General features: G+C 37.8%; 1 protein-coding gene across 2 annotated transcripts in view; it reads left to right on the forward strand.

The window, feature by feature from the left end:
• The first annotated feature begins 6789 nt into the window (after nt 1–6789).
• Nucleotides 6790–27756, forward strand: part of PDE7B (phosphodiesterase 7B) — an 80940-nt gene continuing 59973 nt past the window's right edge. Inside the window, exon 1 of one of the 2 annotated variants that reach the window (XM_029283707.1) lies at nt 6790–6849. In XM_029283707.1, coding sequence (XP_029139540.1) covers nt 6843–6849 — 7 coding nt within the window. In that variant the 5' untranslated portion in view covers nt 6790–6842. Of the gene's footprint in view, nt 6850–25796; nt 26313–27756 lie in introns of those variants that run through there. The other variant, XM_015813852.1, reaches the window with a different exon arrangement.

A 27756-nucleotide genomic window follows, 5' to 3' on the forward strand; every position in this document is an offset into this window, starting at 1 on the left:
AGCTACCAAACGGACACGCCACCGGAATCCAGAAAGGTAACTCGGGGTTTTACGGAGGGGGATTTAGTGTATGCCCTTAATCACGCGGGGGAGCCGAAGTGGGTGAAAGCGACCATCATCTCTATCGCCGGGCCCAGATCCTACGAAGTTCGCGTGGAGGACAACCGGGTTTGGCGGTGCCACCTTGATCAACTGAGGGGCCGAATCGGGGTCGCTGGGTTACGCCAAGAAAGCGTGGCCGACAACACGGGCGGGGCCAAAGACAACGGCGGGGACGAGTATTGGCCATTGGTTCCACCCGTCAGTCAACCACCTCGAGAAGCGAGACCCATTGCAGCGGCCCAAGGACAACCATGCAGAGGGAAGAGTACCGAGGCAAGAGTTGAACCGAGTCACACAGTTCCCCACCGATCAACGCGAGGGCATCGGCCTCCCACATATCTGAAGGACTATGTAACCACTATTCATCAAGGACGCTAGCAAGAACTTTGAGGGGAGGGGTGTTGTGTTCTTTTGTATTCCCCCCCCTTAATCCCCTATGCGCATCCTGATCACCCATTAAGGGTGATTGCCCTTCTCCATTGATCACCCATTAAGGGTGATTGCCCGTTGCTGGTTGGCTAACTAGCAATGGGGTCTTACCAGCCAATGGAATTGTGTGATTACAAGCCAGGGGAATCCCATAAAAGAGGGCTCCCCTGGCCCAGATGCCAGTCCGGATTTACTTTATGCCTTGCCAATAAACCGAGAGCTGACTGTCACTCGACTCGTGTCTTACTGCCTGCGCGATCTAACAGGAGTGTTGTATCTGACGACACCTACAGTTATAAACTTCTACAGAAGATCAAAATTCTTAAAGACTTTAAAAGATGGAGGTTTTTATCTTATCTGCCTCCAAAAATGGTTTGTGTGATTGTGTGTGAAAACTAGGTTGGAGGGGAACAAAATGCACGTTGTTTTATGTTCCTGGAAGAATGATGGGCTATGAAGATAACTAATAATAATGACTCCATTAGAACAACAAATCTTTGTCGATCAAGAGCCCTGGAACCCCAAGATATTTATACATATATATGAAGGTTTGGACCATATATCTGACATTATATTCATGTTCAAAGATGAGGCTGGCCTATTTCTGCATGGTAAGCCCTTTTCACCTGAAAATATTTTACGTGTCATATAACAGGAAAAAGAAAGCACTTATTTATTCAGTGCTTAGTTAGCTGGTAGAATTCATTACCACAAGACATAGTCATAACTATTAATTTGGGGGACATAAGAAATGAATTGGGTAAATGAACAGAGGACAACTCTGTCAGGGATTCTTCACCTTAAAACACATATTCAGCTGGCCACTGTGAAGAATAAAAGCTGAACAAAGAGGTTCCTTGTCTTGATTTAGCTGAGATGGTCTTGTGCTCTTAAGTTAGGTGTATAACTTGGGAGCAACATTCTTTTAAAAGTCTCTAAATGTTTAAATAATTAAAAAAAAATCTCAAAGTTCTATTGTAAACTTTTGGGACCATACACAACTGAGTTAGACCTTTTTTTAAAAAAAAAAATCAAAAATAATTTTATAATACTTAGTTGGCAAATATAATTTAGTCATCAAGGGGAGCAAAGCAAATATTCTTGTCTGTTGAATTATTGAAGTGTCTTCCTTCCTTTGAAGAATTTAATCATGTGGAATGTTTAAAGGGGGGAGGTGTCTTCTGTTGATTTTTTTAAAGAACTAGAAAAAAAAGAAAAACTCATTGTCACAGATTTGCGTATGGCAGTATCTGTTTTCTCTTACACTGTTAAAAAGGAATATTCAAACATAAGTTGCAAGTCTTTTTTACATGAAAAGTTGGTAATTGAATTAACCAAAATACCGGTGTTATTTTAGGGAAGAACACTACAACTTTCTACAACTTTCCAATTTTAAAGTTATCCTTCCCATTTAAACTAAACAAAATGGTATCATAGTCTTGGTATTCCGATTTGCAGGAAAACAGACATACAGATATATAGCATGTATGCTTCTTTTATAGTAGGCACGATTTAGGGAGATTACTAAATGCCTTCATTTTATTATTATAATCAGCATTGGCAAAAGGCAAACTCCTTTCTTGCAAAAATTACCACTTTTGCTATTTTGTGGCTTCATGAGAATCTTTTAGGAATGCACTACATTTTTCAATTCTCAGATTTTTACTCTTCATTTAAGTCACTAAATTCCATGGACTGGTTTACCATGTTGAAAATGAGAGGAATAAAATAATATTTAATTGTTAGTTTCACATGCTGGAACATCTTAGGCTGGAGGTGTAATGAGTCCTTCACAAACACTCTTCTGTTCAGTGTAAATTGCCTATTTGGTCACATGCTAGAGAGGCATCTCACAAATATTTGTAGAGAAGATCTGGATACTACTGTATACAGCTTGTTGAATTTCTGTTATTTATAGATATTGGTGCAGTTTGTTCAAACTGGTGGCCTTGGGCAAATAACCCGAAGAATCTCAGTAAATGCAATCAGATTTTTTTTAAAAAAAAAGAAAGCAAGGAAAAGATGGTTAGACATTGGATTCAGCACAGCAGATGTGGCTTCATCAGAATAGTATAGCTTTTTGCAGTGTAAAATTCGGGTTCTGTGCTGGTAATATACACAGTGTGCCATTTGGCCTTCGTGTATGATGAGGGTCATCTGCTTTTTTTCTGATCAGTTTTTGCTTGCAAGGCATAAAGAAAACAATCATATTTTAAATGTTTTGTTTTGTTTTGTTGACATGCAGTGGCCTTCCAAAGAGAGCAGTGTTAAGTTTGAAAAGGGATTGGCTCAACCTATTGTCCAGCCCCTCTTTTTCCAAGCCATTCTTAAGCATAGTGCCTTCCTTACTGATGATTTCCATTTCTACAAACACTAAAACAAGTCTTAATAAATAATAAATACTAATGCTTACAATCTAATTACATAGGAATTAGCAGTAATGTGAGAAGTTTCCAAACATCAGTATCCTATCTAGAGAAAAAAACATGGAAAAGGTCTCATGAAATCAAAGCGTTTCCACTTGATCAAAGCGTTTCAAAAGTTATATCTACCAGGCCTCTAGAGATTTTGGCTGGATTTGATAGTCATTTTTCTTTTGGCTATTAACTAGGCTAGGGTAAAATCATTCCTATCTTCTCAGCATCAAACTAAGCAAAATAATCAGAGTGAATTCATGTTGTGCTGCATTGCTGAATTATTGGAGGGCCGTTTTTTTTAAATTAATTTTTATTTGGTTATTACAGCCAACAGACCTTTTCAGTGCCGCTTAACCTCTTGCTGTTTTGATTATGTTGCAAAATAATATCTGGAATAAATTTTCAAGCATGGTATATTCAAGACAGTCAGAAGCTAGGCACTCAAGGCAGTCAGACAGGCAGCAAAAATCTTGGAAACCTGTGGAAAGTTTTAGGGCCCGGCTTCTGCTGCACTTCTGCTGCATGTTTGTGCTGCTGCTTTTTCTTTAGAGCTGAACTTTTTTTTTCCCAACCCCTCAATGCAAACAAGCTGCAGAAGGGTTTTCTTTGCTTGCTTCCTTCCTTCCCTCTATTCTTCAGCCTGGCAGTCACTCATCAAGGTAAGTGACTTACAGATTTTGACACCTTCTTTCTAGGCATGCAGCAAATTAAGTATTTAAAAGGGATCCAGATTGAAGGGCAGAAGCGAAGAATTTAGTTTTAGCCTGTAATGGGGAAAGAGCAACAAGTCTGTCCCTCCCAGCTTTTTTTGTTTCCTTTATTGAAGAAATGTGGTAGGGGAAGAGGTTTAGCAAGGAAGCTGCCACCTTTGCATACAGGTAGCTTATTTTCCCAAAGAGTCAGGAGAGATTTGCAGTCTCCTGATGGGAGCAGAGATCATAAGCCTGACTTCGTTGGCCAAGCATGAAGACTTGTTTGGAAGCCTTTTTTGCATTGGCTCTAAGCTCTAGGCCCTAATCTAGCTGAGCTCTTCCCTCCTACTGCACTACTTTTGTCTTTGCAAGCTGTTTGCTGCTTGTCTGCCTCCTTTATGGACTTGGCTGGGTGGTGGGCCTCCTCCATCCATGAGGTACCCCAGTGGTGGGATGCAGATATGTGAACAACTGGTTCTCTGTGTGGATGCCGCTTCCGGTAGTCTATTCTGGGCTACTGGTTCTGCCGAAGTGGTGCGAACTGGCTGAATCCCACCATTGAGGTACCCCATGCTCGTTAACAACCCGTGTTCATTTGATGGTGGCATCAGGGAGAGTAGAGTGTGGGGGTCATTAAGCAAGGCTGTCTGACTTAACAGTTGACACCACTTGCAGCCATAAAGGACTGGCTCCATTATCACTGTAGGTTGAGGGCTACCTGTAGTAGGCAGAAGAGTATACATGTCCAGACTCAAATTCTTTTTTTAAAAATAATGTTATTAAAAATTATATTATAGAACTAAAACTAATACAAACTATAAAATATAAAAATACAAAAAAGAAGGAAAAGGAAAAAAGCACACGAAAAAGAAGGAAGCCTTCCCATTCATTACAGCAAGTATAAATAACTCTATTGTAGGTATTGCCAAACTTTCTAAATTCAGGCATACAATAATCTTGCTGCAGTTATTACGTTGTGTTTCACGACTCTTTTCTTACTGTTTATTCATCAGTCCAGGAGAAAAAGTTCTGGTTTCAATCAAATATTAATTTTTAAAGTCCTCTAAATCACTGTGTTGAAAGAAAAATCTTCATCAGGGTCCAGTCCAAGCCGGGAATAAACGAAGTAGAGACTGCTTTAGAAAGAAGGTTTATTGAAGACCAGAGCCAGACAGAAATGTGGCTCTGGGAAAGTTGACCACATGTAGCTGGGAGTGGTGGGTTTTTATACCTTCTTGGGCTTTTGTGCTTGGAGTTGTTTCCTGTTCCTGTGGAACTTTGACCTGAGCTTTTGAGTGTGTCCTTCTTGGTATTGGGGGGTTAACCCTATTATGTCCTAAAGGTCATGTCTTTAGAGTTTGCGTGGGGTATTTAGATTTTAGGGGTCTTTGTCTTCTTAATCGCATCAACTTCTAGTTTCCTGGCTCCAACCTTTCTGAATAGGATTATCAAATCTGCATTTCTACAGACCTGGCCTCTGCCTGGGGGAGAGGGGCTGGGGATGGTTTCTGGGGGCTGGTTTCTGTCTTTTAAAACTTTATTTCTCCATTATTGTATTCCTTTGAGAAATATAATATTCTGCTTTTTAATATTCCCCAAAATATTTCTTTCTCTGGGGGATGCTATCCTCCCACAACTGTATATATTTGAGCCCAAACTTTTATAGCATGAAGTACACATATACATTCTAGATAACTTTTATGGTGTGCAGTATATATTTTTTTAGCATTATTTCAGTGTTGAGTACCTATTTTTAATGTAGGTCTTCTATACCAGGGCATTTTCTGCTTATTGAATTTTTTAAAAAGTACGAATGAAGAGGCTTATTAAATACTGTGAAATAAGGAAAGGAAAAAATGATTTTCTTAACCAAACAGTGATGTACTTTGTAGTCAATTTCCTCCTGTGGTAAACCAGAGTAAAATATATTGCATTCTTAGAAAATACTGAATGATATCATCAGTGTAGAAGCATGGCTCCTAAAATATGCTGAGGGTTTTTCCCCCCATGAAACTCCAAGGGAAATCTCCTGCTTATTGGCCTGAAAAAAGTCCAGTATTATCTTCCAATATTTTTGGAAACTAAATGTTTTTGCTACATAGCTCAGTTGCCTTTTGTTTACATAAAATGTTTCTTCCAGAGTGAATATCTTGGTTTTGGATTTTCAAATCAAACTATAATTTAACATGGAAACAAGTATGCAAGAAAAATGACTATGAAAACCTTTTATGTTGTCTCATTAGGCAGGGTTGATGGGACAGAAACTTGTTTACCAATTTCTTTGATAGGAAGCTCTCTCTCTGACTGTGCATGTGTGTGTGTCTATGTGTACGTACAAGCACAAGTTTGAACTAAAGGCAATTTGATGCCTGCCTGCCTGCCTGCCTGTGCCTGCCTGCCTGCCTGCCTGTGCCTGCCTGCCTGCCTGCCTACCTACCTACCTACCTACCTACCTACCTACCTACCTACCTACCTACCTATCTATCTATCTATCTATCTATCTATCTATCTATCTATCTATCTATCTATCTATCTACCTAATGGCTTTCATAGGGTTCCTGGCTATATAATCCTTTTGTGTTACAGATGTTTCCACAGAGCATATTGGTGCACTGTTGCTTATTACAAATCAGAGACTATATGACCACAATGTCTTGAGCGAACTTACATATACTTCTCTATCAGTGTCATATAATTTCTTGATAGCAAAGTTGCTTAGGGAACAAAAGTCTAATATGCATTGTAATCCCACATCACATGCAAACAGTATTTACAAGGAAATATCTTATTAAACTTGTAGCTACTCAAAGTATCATCATTAACACAGAGACATTAGACTTATATAGTGGTCATCTATATAGGAAATGAGGGGATTAATCCCATCATACTTCCACATTGGAATTTATTGTTTAAACCTTACTAAACCCAGAATAATTTTCTGAAAGTTTATTTTATCTTCCACCATCTCCAAGTACCAGGCATTTCCTCATAACTTGTAAAAGCTCTTCTTACATAGAAATTTGTGGCAGTTGTTTCTTAACATTGCATGAAGAAATGGTCATGTGAAAAACAAAAGCAACGTGCTATGGCTTAAAGAGGTCTCTGACTTCAAGTCTTGTATTGAATACAGTATTCCCCTTTTTTTCAGCGGTGCGGAGAAATCTCATTTGATAGCCCAGAGCAGAATGCCAGATGTGTTCGCATGCTAGGTAAGTGGCATCCATTCTCATATAAACTGGGTTTGTTAAAAGGAGAAATGAACACTATTAAATGAGCCAGTGTTACTTAAGAATATCTGCATTTTTAATGAGTTTGGTTGGGAGGCATATTTCTTCTGGATGTGTAGTTGCTTGTAGTATAACTGATACTGACACAAATAATAATAAATATTCACGAGTATTATTGATTATACTGAATCTTCAGTTTACTTAGAAACTTGACATTGTGATTTCTGACTGTTGGTTATGAAACCAGAATGAATGGTTTTAAGCTGAGCATTACCAGAATGTCACAGGGCCAGGTTTATTTTGGGCTTGGCTCTCCCTGAGGGTACCTACCCATCCCATTAGACTGGACAGTATGGGCTCACTCCAAATCCTTCTTTTAATGTTGTCATTAAAAGGGACCTATGCAGTAAGCCCTTTCTGTAGGTGCACCTACCTTTTGGAATAGCCTCCCCGTGAATTGCAGGTGATTCCTATTCTTGCTTTTTGAAAGGCTGTTAACACCGGGCATTGGATTAGGGTTTTTTAATTTTTTTGTCTTTATCATTTACTTAAGTGATATTGGCCACCCAAAATTATTTTATATAAGATGGGCAACCATACGAATCTTTTAAATAAATGAAAAAGGCTGACCAATATTTTTTTCATCACAAGATAGATCATTGTCTAGCAAGATGTACCAAATTATAACTCATCAAAGAAGAAAATGTACATGAAGGAAGGAAGGAAGGAATAATGGAATACTTTGATCTACATTAAACTTCTGGAGAAGTGCTGTACAGTAAGATTCTAAGCTATTATTGAGTTAACAGGATAACAGAGTTGGAAGGAACCTTGGCAGTCTTCTAGTCTAACCCTCTGCTCAAGCAGGAGACCCTGTACCATTTCAGACAAGTAGCTGGCCAATCTCTTCTTAAAAGCCTTCTTTTAATGGTTAATTGTTCTCACTGTCAAAAAATTTCTCCTTAGTCCTAAGTTGCTTCTCTCCTTGATTAATTTCCATCCATTGCTTCTTGTCCTGCCTTCTGGTGCTTTGGAAAATAGGTTGATCCTCTCTTCTTTGTGGCAGCTCCTCAAATATTGCAACACTGCTATCATGTCATCCCTAGTCCTTCTTTTCATTAGACTAGATATACCCAATTCCCACAATCGTTCTTCATATGTTTTAGCCTCTAGCCCCCTAATCATCGCTGTTGCTCTTCCCTGCACTCTTTCCAACATCTTTTTTATAATGTGGTGAGCAAAACTGGATGCAGTCTTTCAAGTGTGGTCTCACCAAGGCATTATAAAGACTTTATGTGATCTTGATTCTATCCCTCTGTTAATGCAGCCTAGGATTGCATTGGCTTTTTTAGTGGCTGCAGCACACTGCGAGCTCATATTTAAGTGATTGTTCACTAAGGCTCCAAGATCCCTCTCACAGGTATTGCTATTGAACCAGATTTCACCTACTCTATACCTGTACATCTGTTTTTTCTTGCCTAAGTGTTACTTTTCTTCCCATTGAATTTCATTTTGTTAGATAGGATCTGTCAAGATCCTTCTGGATCTTGAGCCTATCTTTTGGGGTGTTGTCTACTCCTGCCAGCTTGGTGTCATTTGCAAATTTGATGAGTTCCCCCTTCTATTCCCACATCTAAATTGTTTATGAAGATATTGAGGAGTACTGAGCCTAAGACAGAACCTTGAGGTATCCCACTGCTTACTTCCCTCCATGTAGATGTAGTTCCATTAAGGACGACACGTTGAGTGCAATTGGTCAGCCAGTTACAAATCCATCTGGTGGTGATGCAGTCTATCTTACATTTTTCTAACTTGCCAAGAAGTAGGTTGTAGTCTACATTGTCAAATGCTTTACTGAAATCTAAGTATACTAAGTCCACAGCATTTTGCTTGTCCACTAATTTAGTCATTTTGTCAAAGAATGAAATAAGATTTATTTGACATGATCTGTTTTTGACTATTCAAGATGGCTTCTGGTTATAACTTTGCTTGTTTCTAGATGTTCGCAAATCTGCTGTTTGATTATCTTTTCAGAATCTTCCCAGGTAGTGAGGCTGATTGGTCTGTAGATTATTATAAGATTATTACTTTAGTATAATTAAAATAATAACAGTTGATTCCCAGATTTAAAATAAATTAAGTACATGATCAAAAAAGAGAAACATTCTTTGTTTTACATATATACGCTCGTACAGTTTTTACACACATATGAAAAGAAGGCAGCAATTGGAGACAGATAACAGGGTTGTACGAGCTGTGAAGGAGTTAAACAAGGTTTGACTTAGTTTAATTTAATCTATTCTGGTTGAATCAAATCAGGTGCCCTTGAATTGCTTCAGAAAGATTTGGAGGCAGTTTGAAAATTTGATGGATTTTGTGATGAGTTCTGATTTTAGATCCTGAAACACTGATGTGGCTTTCTTTGTGTGTATATGTGTGCTTTCAATGATGAGAGTGAGGTTGAGGGCAAGCATAATCAACCAGTGAATTGCACTGTCGGTGGATGAGTGAATGGTTGAAGGTCAGGAAAGGATTAAATGAAATGAATTTAAGAAGGACATACTGGAGGTAGGAGGGACAGCAATACAGGCAGATCTCTATTGGATGATTTATTATCCCTCCTCATTCATCTCCAAAGGAAGAGGCAATGCAATCAGAAAATCCTTTGGGATAATTTTGCTATGAAATAGATGAATGACAGCTTCACCAAAAGTGCCTCTCCCCAAGTTTGTATAGGGCACCAATTGTAATCATTTCTGTCCTAACTGCTCCTATTTTAGTAATTTCAAAATAATAGGGCAATAATATCCATGAGGAATAGGAGGATAATTGTCTCAGTTGGTGCATATTACAGCAACAATATTGATGCTGGAAGCTGCATCTTTCCATTATGTGACTCTAATATAAAATAAAAGCTCTCTCTTTTAAGTTTTTTTCTAAGACTTAAAAACAGTGCATAGGCTGTTTAATTTCTCTTGGGTTTTTTTTTCAAACTATGGATGTTTTAATTCAACTCTGTGTAATGATAAAGTGGATGAAGCATCATACTTTCTTTTTTTTTTTTTAAAAAAAGGGGGGGAGTTTAAAATCACTTCTTGTAAATATTGATACAGTTACCTCAAGGAAGCAGCATGAATTGTGATTCCAAACAAGCTCTGGGCTGTCTGAAATTTGGTAGGGTAGGTAGCCATAGCAACAGGTTTGTCCTATACAGAAGCTGTTGCTTGTGTTTCTCTTAGCTCCCTCTGTCTCAAACAATTGTTACTCCTTCCATGACATGTTTGGGTAGCAGCTCCTCTCTGTTTGAAGAACTGCTTTCAAACACTTGGCACCTTCACTGTATATTTCAGGCGCTTCTTCTTCTCTTTTTTATTCTCTAGTTTGAGAAATAAACTCTCACTTTGGCAGATTTCAGCTTATTTTCAGTTGCTGCCTGAAAATGCTGAGTGTGTGTATGTGTGTGTGTGTGTGTTTTCTTATCCTTCTCTTTTTGTCAAGCTTTGGCATTCTTTTTCTTCTCTACAGTAACTTCCTACTGTATCTTTTCCTTTTTCTTAAAAAAAAAAAGGCTGAGCTGAACTATTATCTCACTGAATATCTCTTGCTTTATGTTTGAAGTTGTCTGCTTTTATCGATTTGTTTTTCTTGTTGGAAAAGAGGTCAAGAAATCAGGAAGAAGCACAGCTGGTTTGGAAAAGCGACTTGTAAACAACTTGGAATAGGTAATGGTGTTGGTTTACAACGGGTCTTCAAACTTGGCCCTTTTATGACTTGTGGACTTCAACTCCCAGAATTCCTCAGCCAGCGTGCCTGGCTGAAGAATTCTGGGAGTTGAAGTCCACAAGTCAAAAAAGGGCCAAGTTTGAAGACCCCTGGTTTACAAAATGATAAAATCCTTGAGCAGACTTAAAGTTTTGAACTGTTTCTTCACTCAAGATGAAGGATGTTTCTGGCCCAATTAATGGATCAAGAATTACAGAATATAAAATCTGTTCCTAATGTTCATAGCTGGGCTGATTCCCTGTAACTTTCATTAGAATGCCATGTTTTTCAAGATTAAGTAGAATTCCTGATTCTTTGTCTGATCATGCATTTTGAACATTGACATTTTCATTTCTTTTTTATTTTGCTTATATTTTCTAGAACACTACTATTAATTTTCTTAGACATTGAGCTTTTTTGTATCCAGCTGTCATTTGCAGATCTTTGAAGTGGCTGGGATCAAATTATTCAGACCCAAGGGCACTGTCTGCAAAATTTAGGTCCACTGTTTTGGCCCCATCCACTACAATGTTATCACAGTCTTATTAGCCATATTTTTGCTGGCCCCTGGCAGGATGAACAAGTAAAAGTGGGTTTAAGGAAACCCTAGAAATATGATGGTAATTTTTCCAATCCTTACAAATTTAGATATTAAATCTAGAAAAAACATTAAAATAGTCTCATACAACAGATCCTGCAATTCCTCGGTCTTATGGCCTCTTATCCTGTTTATTTCTTTTCCCAGTGAAGATAAATGGAATATTTTTATACGTATAACTCTCCTACTTTTTCTAATCTTGAATTGTGGGATTCTTATTAGTTGTTTCTGTTGTTGTGTGGTTATTCTTTGATCCTTTATACTTTAGGTCCTCATCCTTCCTTTGTTGCCAGATAATGCCAGGAACAAATAATGTTATTAGTCTGGTATCAAAAAATTAGTTTGCTGTCAAAGAATATTGGATAAATGAATTCCGAATCATTCAGTGGAAACTCTGAATGAAATTTCAGAGCTGTTCTTTCTTAAATGGATGCCAATTAATTACAGTTGTTAAACACTGAATAAACAGACATTCTGTATTATGTCAGCTAATCTAGCCTGGCTATCTTTGGGTAACCTGATAATAATATCTATTATAGAGATGGGCATGAGCTGTTTTCGTCACATATTATAAATTAATGCCGATTCTATTACTATACCCTGTAGGACATCACAGATGAATGCAAAGATATTTGTGTATTTGTAGGAGGCTAGTCTCATCACAGGGTTTTGTGATTGTGTCTTTCTTTTTAACCATTCTTCCATACTATTATTACACATATTGTACAGATTACGTAATGTGTATCTTACAAAGCAAGAGGCTTTTCTCACTCACCGTATGTTACCATATTGAACAATTCAAAGTTAGCCTGTTAAGCAGGACTGGGTGCAGTTACATTAAGCTATGCAGTGTATACTCTAGTCTATCTCATTTATTGAGAAATGTCAAGTTATTTCATAAAAGTTCTTTTTTTTTCTTAATTGTTAATAAAACGACTAGGCCACCCTGTATCTTCCTTACATTCCATCTATTCCTGTTACCTCAGTGACAGAAAGGAAGAAAGAGAAAAGGGGAAGAAAAACAGAACTTCTAAACCAGAAAGAATTCAAGGTGGCAACAAGACAAATAGGTCCTTTGTGGATTTAAAGCCAGATTTAATAGAATTTAACTTTGATTTTTGAAAAACAAAAATGTAGTAAGAAAAGGGCATTCCCCAACAGAGACAGTACTTTGTATAACAAAATCCAGGTGTGTGTGTGGTTGTTCTCAGCTAATTCAGCATTTATGGATTGGATATCTAAAAAGGTGAAGATAATGGAAGACACGCAGATAATTACAATGAATAAAAGTTAATTAAAATCCAATACTTAACAGCATTGGAGATATTCCTCCCAGATTTCTTGCAGTGAACAAAAGTAACTTTTAGGAGGAAATGCTATGGCATCTGCTCACAAAAGGGGTTGCCTCTATGGGGCAAACCTCTCACTCCCCCCCCAACTCCTCCTACCACCCCTTGGAATGCTTATCCCAGTCCAGGGAAGATTAATTACAAGGAAATTGAATGTTCAATTTATTTAGATCTACAATGAAAGAAGAGGAAAAGCACTTGTAGGCAGGCAATAGAGAATCCACAGAGAATGGTTTTTGGTAGCACAAGCTGTTTGCTTCATTAAGCCATTTGACGGTGAGGTACAAGCCACCAGGGAGTTGAAAGTCGATAACTATTAACTTATTAAGGTCAAAGTGGGGAGCTTGTTAGTTTGCAGCTCATGCTTGGTAAGCAAGTGGCAGGCTGCTTTGGAAAACCCTTTAGGTTAGCTTATTTCAAGTAATCTCTTTCCTGGTGTTAAAGTGGGTCAATCGCACGATGGTAGCACAAGACCAGATCTGACTCTCTCAGAACAAGCAAACAAAAAATGTTGTGGTCAAAAAAAGTTGAAATGGAGGCCACAATGATACAAATGACGCTCCCTTTGGTTTTTTTATGAGCAATGCTACATAAAAAACAGGTAGAGCTTTGTTCTCAGGATCCCTGCTGCCCTCCGGTTTTTGTTGATCATATCCTGGGGATACCCCGATGATGAATAAAAACATACTGAAGCAAAATCCAGTGGCCATTCTTCGTGTCCACATTATGTATCTTTTTTTTTATTATTAAAAGTTTTATGAAGATTACAGTATAAACCCCTATACCCACCCCAAAACCCTACCCTCCCCCTCCCCCACTTCTCAGAGCTGAACACAGGGTTACAAATATAATAATCAAAATCTATCTAGCATTAACCAACTATTAAAATAACCAAGTCCATAATGCGCTTTAACTCCCCTTTAACACAAATTTAAACAAATTAAAATTAAACACAATAATAAACATATTCATAACCTAAATATTAAACAATACAATACTAATATTAAAAATAATAATATCATATGATTAAAACTAACAAAAATTCCATTAAAATAAAGTTTAGTTTAGTTTAGTTTAGTTTATCACATTATGTGTCTTATGTAACGTATTTAGTTACGCTTTCACTCAACATTCATAAAGAATATAAAGCAGCTTTTGGTTTGGATCTGTCCTCATTTAACATGAAGGGATATGTTCTTTTGGAAATTCTCCCGAAAACTGTCCTTCAGCAACTTAGCCTCCCACTTCACTCGGCCTCCTTTCTGATGTTCTCTTGATAATGAAGAGAAGATTGGGTACAGCAATAATTTGAAACTTTCCTGCCCCAGAAGTATCTTGTTCTCTAAATTACTTGGGGGGAAAAAGACACGTAGATCTTTGAAAATTCTAAATACTTCACAAAATAAGGAGTCCCCCACCTCATCCCATCTACCATTACTTGTGAGTTGGAGGGAAAAGCCTGGAGGAAATGGTTGCAGATACCCTGCTGGATGCCTTTGAAGCTTTGGCCATAGATTTAGTCATTCCTTGGGTGTGGCTAACTGATTAGTGGATTTAACCTTCTTTCTAGACTCTTCAACAGGGCTTCCTTCTTCTGTTTCTGTTCCTCCCCCATTGTCTCTTCCCTTCATTTCCAGGCCATCCAATTTAGCTTTCCCCCTTTCTCTTCTTCTTCCCCCCAGCACAGATATTGTATCACTTTCTCTTACTCCTTACTCAGTGTTTCTTAACTTGGAAGCTTGAAGATATATGGAGTTCAACACCCAGAATTCCCGAGCCAGCATCCATGTTGGCAGGAGAATTCTGGGAGTTGAGATCCATGCATCTTCAAGGTGCCCAGGTTGAGAAACACTTGCTTTTACTCTTAGCACCTCCATCCTGTTTTTCTCTTCTTTTTGTGTGGCTTCTGAGAGAAGAAAGAAAGGAATGATGTGTGTTTGCATAATGTCTTTTTGAAGATAAGAGTGGCTTTTGATTGTGAGAGAGAATGGTTGAAATTATAGGGCTATCAGTTCTCAGTTGCAAATGTCCAAGCAAATGGACCTTGACAGGCCAGATTTGATAAGCTGAAATATATGCAGAATGGCAAATATCCATAAACCACATTGACAGATGTGGTCATTTACTGTATTTGGAGAGAATCTTAAGAATTAGTTTCAGTTGGAATTGGCAATTCTCAGTTAATGCTACACAGTATTTACGTCTGTGTTTTTCTGTCTGCTAGGTGGGGTGATTTGACTTCAGGGTCATCCTCTTTGGGGATAAATATGGTACAATTCAAGTACAACCTATTTTGGAAAAATTACACAATGCACTGTACCCAATCCATGTTTCTCCAAATCTTCTTTAGATTTGAGCTGCTCCTGAAATGAAATATTTAAGAGCCAGGAAGAAGAAAACCCTGGCTCTTTTAATTGTTAACATATTGTCATAATTTTAAAGGGAAGCAGGATTTGTAGAAACATAAATCTAGTTGTCTAATCTCATTTGCTGTCGTTTGTAGAAAAACAAAATAAAGGCCTTTGAAGTCTGTGTAATGACTGTTACTGGAAAAAAAACTGTACAGTTTATATTCTTGGAAACATTTAGACAAAAGTAGTTATTGGAAGTAACTACTGTTGGAAGTATCTTTGTAGCACAATGGGAATATAAACTCCGATAAGAGCAGTCATTTTAGCCATCATAACCGATTCCAAATGTACACTAATAAACCAAAGGAGACGGGTTTAGTAATAAATGGAATGTTACAGAGCACTAATGATACATGCAAATGAGACAAGTTATTGCTAGGCAGGAAGTTTATGATGCTACTGATATAAACGATCACAAAAAGTTTCCAGTTGTGAATATTTCCCAAGGTTAAGGCTAAGTGATCCAACAAACAAATTATTGAGGTGGGTAATGAGGAAATGTCTTCATACACCAATGTTTCTCAATCTTAGCCACTTTAAGATGTGCGATCTTCAACTTCCAGAATTCCTCAGCCAGTCATGCTGCCTGGGGAATTCTCGGAGTCCACACATCTTATAGTTGCCAGGGTGGAGAAACACCGCCATAGCTGTAACCCTTCTGCACAGACAATCAGAACCTGTACAAGTGTACTTTCCAGGCAGCATAACAAGATTATATAAATGCACCAGCAAGACCGCATAGAGGTGGTGCTGACAAAGTCATGAGAAGAACCAGTGCTTTTTTATTAAAAAAAAAAAAAAAGGTGCCGGAACTCACACACGTCATGGAACCCGCCTTGCCTACCGTACAAGGTTCCATCCAAAAAAGGTGCCGGAACTCCGTTCTGGGCGTTCTATGACAAAAAAAAGCCCTGAGAAGAACATACCCCCAAAATATACCCTACACCAGGGGTCTTCAAACGTGGCCCTTTTATGACTTGTGGACTTCAACTCCCAAAATTCCTCAGCCAGGGATGCTGGCTGATGAATTCTGGGAGTTGAAGTCCACAAGTCATAAAAGGGCCACGTTTGAAGACCTCTGCCCTACACCAATAACATATTCCATGTGCTGCAAGTCTCAAAATGCTGCCAATCGCAGAAAGAGGAAAGAAAACGTATCAGTTTATCGGATGACTTCTGGTGCCAATGCCAGTAAAAATGTATCTCTGCACGCTTCTTGAATGCACAAGAATCCACAGAGAATGGTTCTTGGTAGCACAAGCTGTTTGCTTCATTAAGCCATTTGACGGTGAGGTACAAGCCACCAGGGAGGTGAAAGTCAATAACTATTAACTTATTAAGGTCAAAGTGGGGAGCTTGTTAGTTTGCAGCTCATGCTTGGTAAGCAAGTGGCAGGCTGCTTTGGAAAACCCTTTAGGTTAGCTTATTTCAAGTAATCTCTTTCCTCCTGAAGCAAGTGGAGAATAAAATGTTGACACTGACTATCTGAAGCAATAAATCCCACAGCGTCCTATGCTTGATAAAAAGGCGAGTCCAATCTGACATAGTGACTGACCATTCCCTAAGCTCAATAATAAGGTATCTGTGCAACAAGTGCGGTGCTAAATTGCATGTCCTATATTATCGGCAGCAAGCCCATCTCTCAGACACGTCACATGGTAAAAATGTTTTGCGCTGAGGATAATAGCCGTGGTTGGAGTATCAGTACTGAAAAGTAATGTGACGGTAGATTGCTTGTCTGTTTTTGAAGTAAACACTCCACGCAGAGTTTCAAAACTATTTACAAACGAAGCATGTCTGTTGCAAAGTAGAAGAGTAGAAAATAGAGAAATGATGTCCTAGAATTGCAATCATAGCAAATTCATTGAGATGGGTTAAGACAGTAGTTCTCAACCTTTTTAATGTCGCGACCCCAACCGGTCGTAAATCGAGGACTAAACCGGTCGTAAGTCGAGGACTAAACCGGTCGTAAGTCGAGGACTAAACCGGTCGTAAGTCGAGGACTACCCAACTGGTTGTAAGTCGAGGACTTTCCCTGCCCGGGAGCGCTGCGCATGCGTGGTTCCACCCCCTGTGCCAGCCGAGGCGTAGCTGGCAAGCGGCAGAGATGGAGCAGGCTTACCACCAGCTGGCCCAGCCCAAGGGAGGTAAGGCACCCGCCGGAAAAGGGGGGAAAAAATGGCGGACAAAAAAATTGGCGGCCAGCCTTGCTTGGCGACCCCCGTGAAATGGTCGATCGACCCCAAATGGGGTCCCGACCCATAGGTTGAGAACCACTGGGTTAAGAGAAGCTGTACTCGGAGAGGCAGTACTTTTGCTTAAAAATCTTTGCTTTTGCTTACAACTGACTGGCTGCTCAGTGTGGTTTTCTTAAAAGTGTAACCATTCTGAAGCTTTTTTCAGTGACCATGTTCCAATAGGGAGAATCCTCCATTTACTTATTGTACATAGAAGAAAATCCTGAGAGAAATCAAACTTACTTATTGCTTCTAAATAAAAGCCGCTATGTGAGCAAGAAATGTTTTGAGATACAGGTAGTCCTCGATTTATAACAGTTTGCTTAGTGACCGTTCGAAGTTACGGCAGCACTGAAAAAACTAAATTATGACTATTTTTCATACTTACAACCGTTGCAGCATCCCCATGGTCACATGATCAACTGACTTGGCAACTGACTCATATTTATGACGGCTACAGGGTTCTGGGGTCATGTGATCACCTTCTGTAACCATTCTTACAAGCAAAGTCAATGCCAGCTTCACTTAACAACCACGTTAGTAACTTAACAACTTTGGTAATTCACATAAGAACTGTGGCAAGAAAGGTGGGGCATAAGTCACTTCACAACTGTTTTGCTTAGCAACAGAAAGCTTGGCTCAATTGTGGTCGTTAGTTGAGGACTACCGGGGCAGGCAGGTGAGGCATTTATTATGCAGTCACCCTGCTTTATTCATGGAATTTTACAGGAGGGGGTGATTATTTTGATTTTTCTATTTGTGTTTTTATTTATTAATTAAATTAAATTAAATTTCTATGCCGCCCATCTCCCCTACAAGGTGTTTCTGGGCAGCTTATCTATTTTATCATAATTCTGCTTCCTCCTCCTCTTGAAAATCTACCAAGACAAGAAATATTCAATTTCTTTGAGTAAATGTGCTTACGATCGTTTGCAGAATCAGATGAGGTTAAAAAAAAAGGGTGAGGGTAGGGGAAAATAATCCAACAGTTTGTAAAGAGTTTTACAACCAGTTTAGTGCTTGTGATTCAAGTGGAGAAGAAAAATTGATTGAACCTGGAGCAGAAAGAAAAGAAAAAGGGCTGGCTAGTTGCCAGTGGTCTTTCCCCTGAATAGTTTGGGAAAAGAAGAAAAAAAAGTAAAATCCTAAGTGTTGAAATATGCATACTCCATATTCTTACCTGCCTTGCAAAAAGTCTTCCTCCCCTTCTTTTTATCTGGCAGCTATCAGTTAAGAAGGTCCCAGGCTGCAGTTGTTCAGAGTCCCTGATTTATTGCTCTGTAAAACTGATTTCCTGGTACTGGAAACTTTGTTCTACTAAAACTGATTAGAGATGGTTAATTCTGGTTCTAGTACAGTGGTTCTCAACCTGTGGGTCGGGACCCCATTTGGGGTCGATCGACCATTTCACGGGGGTCGCCAAGCAAGGCTGTCCACCATTTTTTTTGTCCATTTTTTTTGTCTGCCATTTTTTTCCCCTTTTCCGGTGGGTGCCTTACCTCCCTTGGGCTGGGCCAGCTGGTGGTCGGCCTGTTCCGTCTCTGCCGCTTGCCAGCTACGCCTCGGCCGGCGCAGGGGGCAGAACCACGTATGCACGGCGCTCCCAGGCAGGGAAAGTCCTCGACTTACGACCGGTTGGGTAGTCCTCAACTTACGACCGGTTTAGTCCTCGACTTACGACCGGTTTAGTCCTCGATTTACGACCGGTTTAGTCCTCGACTTACGACCGGTTGGGGTCCTGGCATTAAAAAGGTTGAGAACCACTGTTCTAGTAAAACAGCTGGTCTATTTTCCAGTACAGCCTGAGTATGTCCATGTCAAGCTCCGTGTCAAGAGTTGAAAAGTTTTTTCCAATCAAGTGGTGCATATTCTTAAGAGGAGAAACCTATACATTACAATGGAGATATGCTGTGGGAGGGAATTTGCATCAGGGGAGAAGCTTTTTCTTGATTTTTTTTTTAAAATTTATTCACTTCATTGCAGACGCTTGCACTTTTATTAGGCAGGATGAGCTGAGCACCTCAAGCAACAGATGTTGTGTGCCAGTGTCTGTCACCTTAAGGCGCAGTGGTGATCAATTCAGTTTAATTTTTGTAGAACAGTAGAAGCCACTGATTTGTTCTTCACCTCAGGCAGCAAAATAGCTAGGTGTAACCTTGCCTGAGGGATTCACAAGCAGGATATAATGGAAATAGTTATTTCCTACTCTTTGTTCCCACTGTCTCCTGTGTTTCCGCTGACTTTTAGTTCCATTGGCTGGTTTGGTTAATGGCTGTGAATATCGCTAATTTTTTTAAAAGCTACACTGCGATCATTGATATGTTTCATGTGGAATTCTCTTATCTCTAGATTATGCATGCAAACAACCAGGAAACAGGGAAGGTTGCTGTGCAAAATCATTTTTCTAAGCTATGTAGACTATGGTGCCCACTATTTATATTTTGCTAATATGAAGCTTTGGGAAATGTAGTATAATTAATAATTGTAGATAAAAATAGCCAAATTGTATATTTGGATATAAATCATGATGAGAACAAACTACATAAGCTGGACAGGAGCATCAAATCACCTTTCAAGTTCCTCTTTGGGTTAACACTGTTGAGGACAAGAGAAAGTGCTTTTTATTTGATTCATCAACAATTCTAGTGACTAAAGAGTGAAAGCAAAAAAAAGTGTATTCACTGACAGTATCCAGGATATTTGAAAGCATCATCTATAGTCATGTGATTTTCTACAAACTTTTTGATTGCAGGAACGGCATTTGCATTGCTTCATTCTGTTTCCAAAGAGAGAATGTAGATACTATATCAAAGAAACATCTCATTTCATTTCCAAACAAATGAGCACACAAATATCTCATAGTTTTCCTTTGGCTATTGCAATATTCATGCCCCATTTACTCTTGCTACAAAATGATTTCTAGGGGGAAAAAAAAGTTAAACCAGAGTTCATACAATGTGCCAAATACTTGAGGCAATATATTTATCATCCTACATGACATGGTTAAGAATATTTCTTCAGTTTACATTTAGTCTCATTATAGTCTGCTTCTTTGGCCCAAAATGGTATCTTGAATGCATATTCAACTCATATTTCTCTCTTTGTTGTATTCGGATATAAAAATGTAGGCATTTTAACATTAAACACATAACTCTAAAAAATAAACATAGTCTACCGGTATTTATTTTCTTTCATGAGTGGGCTAAATTTTTCAAACCAAGGATTGTGCCTGGATTTTGAGTAGCTGGCCAGAGGCTGCACTCCAAAAAGTAGTTGAAGAAAGCAGAAGGTGGAACCAGAACAAAATTTAAATTTGATTCATATCATTATGTGTTCCTCAATAATTTCCTGCCGTCTTTTCTATTGAAGATCCTTTGCTTAAGGGCATTTAATATTTAATTCAGCAATTGATCTGAATGCAGTGAAAAAATTGAAAAATATTAGATGTTATTTAGTACTTTAATAGTGAAAAAAATTAAGAAACTACCATACCTAAGAGAAATTGAACAAATGGTCAAGAATATTATATCCATTTTCTCAATATATTTTCACTATATTAGTTTACACTACCTTGTTTCCTTTGGGGGGGGTTTCCTTCCTAGATGGAACCTGGACCTTACCAACCTTAAACTGGCACAAGAACAGTGTTAGGAACTAAAATATAAGCATTGTTTATCTCCTTTCCCTATTTATTAATGTAGGTCGCAGCTTTTGGAGCCTTTGAAGGAAAATGTGAACTAGAGACTCTGGTATAGTTTAAATTGTAGACATCGGGGATGAAACATATTGCTAAAACATGGATTCTGACAACAGAATTAAAACAATTAGTGAAAAGAATTGAAATAAGTTTTATTGTTTTTTTGTGGCTCCTGACTAATTTGTTGTTGGGAATGTTGATTAGTATGTTGATGCTGCAGACCAACATTGCTACAAGCCAAGAGAATTATCCTGTGCCATCCTTACAATGAGAATGGATGAGAAAAAAGAAACTATAACGAGAATTAGTAGCTCAGATCAGTAGTAGATCAGATTAATGATAGCCCTGACAGTAGTATGACCAGGCAGATGACATATTGTGATGTCTACTGCTGTAAGTTTATTATATAGGCTAAAAATGAATATGCAGACCTGTAAAATTAATTAAATCTGCAAAACACGAGTTAGTATAAAATTCTTTCTTCAGCAGTTGTACTATAGGAAATAGTTCTCACCCTGATTACAGCTCTTGGATTAAAAAAAATGGTGATTGGGTTACTTGGATTATTCTTATAGTTTCACAGTCATCAAAGATTCTTCTGATTCATTCCAGGTTCTTCCTAATATAGTATGGAGAAAGGAATTAATTAAAGAACTTTTAAAAGGGTCAAATATTCATACCGAAAGACAGGATGCTTCTATTTTTAAATTTATTATGGTTCTCAAATACAATTATGCTGAAGCAGTTACAGTATATTAACTCAGGGAAAGTACAGCAGGAATGGTTAAAGATCACTGCAAAGAGCAGTTCTGATATGACCACTATTTTGTAAACTGGTGTGTTGGGATTCAAGTTCAAGAAGTTCCAACCAACTTGATTACAGGTACTAGCTGGGGATTCTGAGAGCTATAACTCCAATAAATCCAGAAGAAATTAGACTTCATAGATGCTTATGACCGGGAGCCCCCCCCCAAAAAAACCCAAAATAGTGGCCACAGTCATGCTTTTGAAGCCCTGACCCTTTTGTGTATTGTGTATATAACAAAGGGGCAGAGGTTTGATCATGTGATCACAGCTACCATCTTGATCCTGTTAGGCTATTATGGCTGCCATAGGGGAGCCAACATCGTTAATAACATTTACTGTTACAGTAGGCCAGGGGTCTTCAAACTTGGCCCTTTTATGACTTGTGGACTTCAACTTCCAGAATTCCTCAGCCAGTGTGCCTGGCTGAGGAATTCTAGGAACTGAAGTCCACAAGTCATAAAAGGGCCAAGTTTGAAGACCCCCACAGTAGACTATGAATGGTGCATAGTTATAGTCAGTAAAAGATTTTTTAAAATGTGTCAGTCCAAAGTCATTAAAAATGAGGGAACAGGAAAGACAGAGTTCAAAGCATTATTGAATTTTTTTTCCACTTCAGCTCATTGAGGTTATATATGCTTTGTCGTATGCTGATATAAGACATTTATGAGTTTGGAATTTCCTTGTGATAAAACATGACTGAGTCTTTCTTTCTTATAAAGAGAACTATCTATACTGAAAATTTGAAAATTAGCAATTTCTAAAAAAGCAGCATCAATGGGAAATCATGAACTTGGGGTATGTGGCTTTCGCATAATGTGTGACAGTTTATAACCAATGGCTTATGTTTTAATGATATGTGCAGACTAAGTCACTGTGACATATTCAGACTTATTCAAAGCATGCTAACAACTCATCTGTCACCATTTGCGAACCATGTGTCTTATACTGTGATTATCTGGGAAAAAACATATACATTACTGATCATTAATAGGTTGTTGCTTCTTATGTCATTAATCTTTCTCCCTTCATATAACAGATTTCATATGGGCCCAGAATGATTGCTGATATCTTTGTGAGCAGTAGGTTAGGATTTTTTTTTTTCATTTGAACACTTTTTAAATTCTCAGTTCCCACCCCATCTCAACTTTCCCTGATATTTCAAATCAATTTAAGAGCAAACAACTGTATTTTATGATGATGGTAGAGAGGAGAAATGATCCATGTTATTTCTTGCCATCCATTAACATGGCCATTTCAATCACAGGTTTAGATGATGTTGAGTTATGTTAAACTGGGCTCCAACTTCAAATCGTGTGAATATTGTTGGCTGTACCAATAAATACAGTATCTAAGCCAGCTTGTTTGCATATGTATTAATATTTCATCTTTTTATTTTTATAAATAACTCAAGGCAGCAAATATATCTAATACTCCTCTCTCCTCCTGTTTTCCCCATAACAACAACAACCCTGTGAGGGACTGTCAGAGACTGGCCAAAGTCACCCAGCCAGTGACTTTCTCATTCTCTGTGTGTTATGAGCCAACTTCCATCCTTTAAGCTTGTTGGCTGCCTTTAGAGAATAACAGAAACATTGTCAACACATTAATGTTGAAAAAAAGAAAAAAAGCCTTTTCCTCCTATATTCTCAGAATATCCTTACATCTTCTATATCAAACTCCAGCTGTACTGGGAAGGTTGGGCAGGTCACCTGCCATATCATCTGGAAGAAAAGTCAATCTGACATTGGTTCAAGATCAATGCAGCAAAATAATATAGATTCAAGGCTATTGGGTCCCTCTGTCCTGGAATTTCCTGTACAGACAGAGCTGGGAGTAACATCAAACATTTTAAAAGCAATGACATTTGCACCAAAGTTGAACACAACAGGAATACAGCCATGTGTTTTATGAATGGATCAGCACATCTGAAATACTACACAGTATAATTGTTTTCTTTCTTCTAAACCTCTTTGTTCAAAGGATCAGGATATCCTGGCGCTAAGCACTGCTGGAAATTAATATGATTGCAACAATGGTATAATACTTAAGAAGGGTTTCACTTTTTATGCCAGTTCTGTATTAAGTGTTTATATAAAACATGAGGATATTCAAGAAGCTATTAAAGCTATTTAATTATTTAAAACTGTTAAAGAAACACTATAGAAAATATTTGAGAAACTCTTAATAATACACCGGGGGTTTTTTTTTGAGGTAGAAATCCTAAGGGTGCTTGGACTGTGGAAGCATCATGCTGTTACTGATGATTATTTTGGCATCAGTAAAATAAATGTGTGTGTGTTCCAGTTTTTAAAACACAAGGATGTTAAAATTCAGTCCACTCTGTTTGCCTTCTTCCATGAATGAAGTTCCTGTTTATTTTCAAGTATTTTTTAGAAATGACACTAAGTTTAATATTAGCCTATGTGGAAAGTAAAAGTTAAACCATGAAACTCTGAAGTCAAAGTCACATTTAAATTAATCTCATTTTTAATTATTTGTAAAACTATATTGAAAGAAAGAAAAAAGAACTAATTAGTTCACTCTTCCTAGAAAAAACATAAACAACAGAGCATTTATCCAATTAACTTCCCAGAATGTTCTACAGCCTAGAATGAGCAATCCAGAAGTCCTTTCTGCCAACCTGGAGGTACCTTTTTAATAATAGCAGGATAAACAAATATTGGCTTTACTGAAATCTTGAAGTGGCATGTTTAAAGAGAGATTGTGGCTTGAATAATTCTGTTCCTCAATCATAGAGAGTTGTAGGATCTAACCAGTACCTTCACTAGAAATAGGTTGGTGCTTTGTTTTAAGCAAGTTTTAGGTTTTTCTGGACTAGATCAGGGGTCTTCAAACTTGGCCCTTTTATGACTTGTGGACTTCAACTCCCAGAATTCCTCAGCCAGGCATACTGAATACTTTTCACAGATAGTCTTTTGATCATTTTTATTAAGCAAGAGGAACAATTATTAATAAATATGTGTGGGTTTCATCCTTCCAAGAATCACATCCACATGCTTCAGGCTGGACAAGTTGAAAATTATTCTTTATGACTTGATAGGAGAAGTTGTTTCAACTAGACTTATATCAAGTTGGAATCATTTCAAGATTTAATGTGAACAGTTCACTTGGTATGATAGAATGTTTTATTTTCATGGGCCAGAAGTTGGATGATTCTGTTTTAAGATAATGGCGGCAAAGCTGCATGAATAGAAATCCTTACCTGGATTTGCTTCTGTTCAGGAAAACTTCAGCACTGAGAAAGCATATTTTTCTTGTTCTTTTCTTTTAGTTTTTCAATAAGATCTTACTGGAAGGTGTGATTTTTCACCTGCCGGTCAACCTAGACTCCTTCCCAATTTGCCTTGGTTTTAATTTTTTCCCCTCTTTTAGAAATGGAACTTTAAGTTCAAAACAAATCCAAAACTGTTTGTTGGATATTGTACCGTTCCTGAATCCTGTGGCTTTCCTGATTCATTTCATTCACAGTTCATTCTGGAATGTGAATCAGCGTTATTTCCTGTCCAGCTGAAGAGCAGTTGAGGTTACCAACTAGCTTGATTAATCCTCTCCACTTCAGATCTGTTGAGGTAGAAAACCAAACAAAACTAGGAAGAGAGAAAAAGAGGGTGGCGGGGTGGAGATTTTTTAGAATTGTACTGGCTTTGTGCAGAAATTCAAATACAGCTACCTTAATATTCCCATCCTGGAGCAGGTAGTAGATGTTTTGTGAAGCCAAAATTTAAGTAAGTAAGAATTTGTGAAGCCAAAATGAGATAAATTTAAGCTGGTGTTGCTGGATGGCTTCAAATTCTCTACCCCTCTCTCCCACCCACCCCCCAAAAAATTGCACAGCAGAAGTTGGCAAAACTCCTGTTTCTAAAACCAACAGCTGCTCACATCTTTATGCTAATTATCGCAGGGCTGGTAAATAAAAACTCCCCTGTGGGTGTAATTGCATTTGCCTGGTAGCCTTAGCTATCATGGGGGCAGAGCCAGGGAAGTGAAGACAAGCAAAAGAAAACATTCCTCCAGTTTGGATTTTTCTTCTTCTGAGACTAGCTGTAGGCTGGGATTAATCAAACACAGTTAACTCAAATCCTTAGAGGGCAGGAAAGAGAACATTTGCACGCAATTGAGAAGGAACAGCTTTGGAACAGTCACGACTTGGAGACTTTGAAAGATAAATTTCAAGCAGAATTTGTTGATTTGACTTTGGGAGCAACAAGACTGCTGTAAGTTTAGAGAAACTGTTAGAGGCAGCTGGTTCAAGGATGTTTGGTGCTTCTACTCCTCCTGGAATTTAAAGGCGTACTTCTGAAGAAGCAGCATCCATCTTTTTGAGAATGCCTGTGCTGAATAGGTTTTTCAGTGTGTTGGATAAGAGTAGGCAGTGGGGGACTGAGGAAGATCGGATGCCCTTGTCTGCCGAGAGTCTGCCAGTCTGCCAACAAGGAATTCTGTCTTGGAGCTTGTCTGAGAAGTTCAGAATCATAAAGCTGATCTGGAAATCCAAAAATGAGTTTACGGAGGCGAAGAGAAGAGGAGTTCCGGAAAGTGGAGAGAGTACTAATGTTTTATCAGGTAAGTTTAAAATATGCAATCAAAATGATATTGGCATGGCTCTAATAGGCTTGCCTTGCACCCCAAAATACCCCTGGTATATTTGATTGTTTACTGCTTAAACCAGTGATGTAGATGAACTCTGTGTATTCATTCTCCATTAGGGGCTAAAAGCCTTGAAGGCTGTGTTTTTGGGTTTACCATATTTACTTAAATTATATCAGACAGCATTCAAAGTCAACTTCCTAGCTGCAGCCATCCATGAAGAATCTGTGTTTTGTGTTCTCATAAAACTTTTATCTTATGCCACTTTCTTTAAAATACTCCCTAATGCATGTAACAAGATTTCTTCTCAGTGAAAATGCATACCGTTGTGCTGTTAATTAACATGTTAAGAGATTATTGCAAAAAGTTTGGATAGCATATTAAGAGCTACAAATGTCCTAAATCCTAAAGGTAACAGAATCAGCTTTGATGATTATTTCCCAGTATTGGAAGCTTGTTCCCTCCAACCAAAATCTTAATGAGCTCCAGAAACAAGAAAGTTAATGAGCAAACAAAAATTTAGTAATTGGGGGATTAAAGAGGAAATATAATGGAATCAAATTAATCAAATCTCTGGTAACAATATAACAAGTATGTGTTTAACTTCTTTCTGTTGCAATTAGTACAGAATTATCAACATTTCCCAGATTACATTCAGTTTTTTAATGCTTGTTTATACATGTTTGATTGTGAATTATGTCCAAACAAATACTTTGGAATCAAAATCACTTTTTGTAAATCAGTGGGAATTTAGGCTAAATTCCCACTGATTTACAAAAAGTGATTTCTATATTTGCCTAGCTAAATATCTACAATAGTTTTTCTAAAATGTTTTTCTTTGCAGTGTTATTTAAAAACAAATTAGTAACATAGTAATATTTTAGACTACTATTTAATACAGAGAGAAAGAAAAAGAAAAAATCAGAAATATTTAAAAAGTGAAATGAATCTGTATGATTAAGGCAAATGCATTCTAACTATTTCCAAAAGTGTTAATTTAGTCTACATTTTAGATGGGAAAGTATAAAATAGATGTATTTACTTTATTAGTCAGCAAAGTTATATTACAAAACTAATATTCATTTTCTTACTCTATTAATGTTATAGGTATAACTGACTTCAAGATTCAATTCATGGCACTTTTATTTAAGTCTGCTGAGTTTGGTTTTAGATAAGAACCAGCACCGTATACAAAGTTGTATGAGTCCTGTTTTTATAGCATAATAGGTATCCACTACATGTACTCTGTATTGAATATTAACTTACCCTTACTAAGATCATAAAACTCTTGGCTATTTCATTACCATTATAAAAACAAATGAAAGAAATAAATCTATTTTGTCCTCATCTCTTCATATTTTATGTTGTTCTATTACAATTTTAAAAAGTTAGTCACATTTTTACACAGTAATTACATTTT

This window comes from Protobothrops mucrosquamatus, unplaced genomic scaffold (genome assembly GCF_001527695.2).
Source record: "Protobothrops mucrosquamatus isolate PMUCROS unplaced genomic scaffold, P.Mucros_1.0 scaffold_75, whole genome shotgun sequence".
Taxonomy (NCBI): domain Eukaryota; kingdom Metazoa; phylum Chordata; class Lepidosauria; order Squamata; family Viperidae; genus Protobothrops; species Protobothrops mucrosquamatus.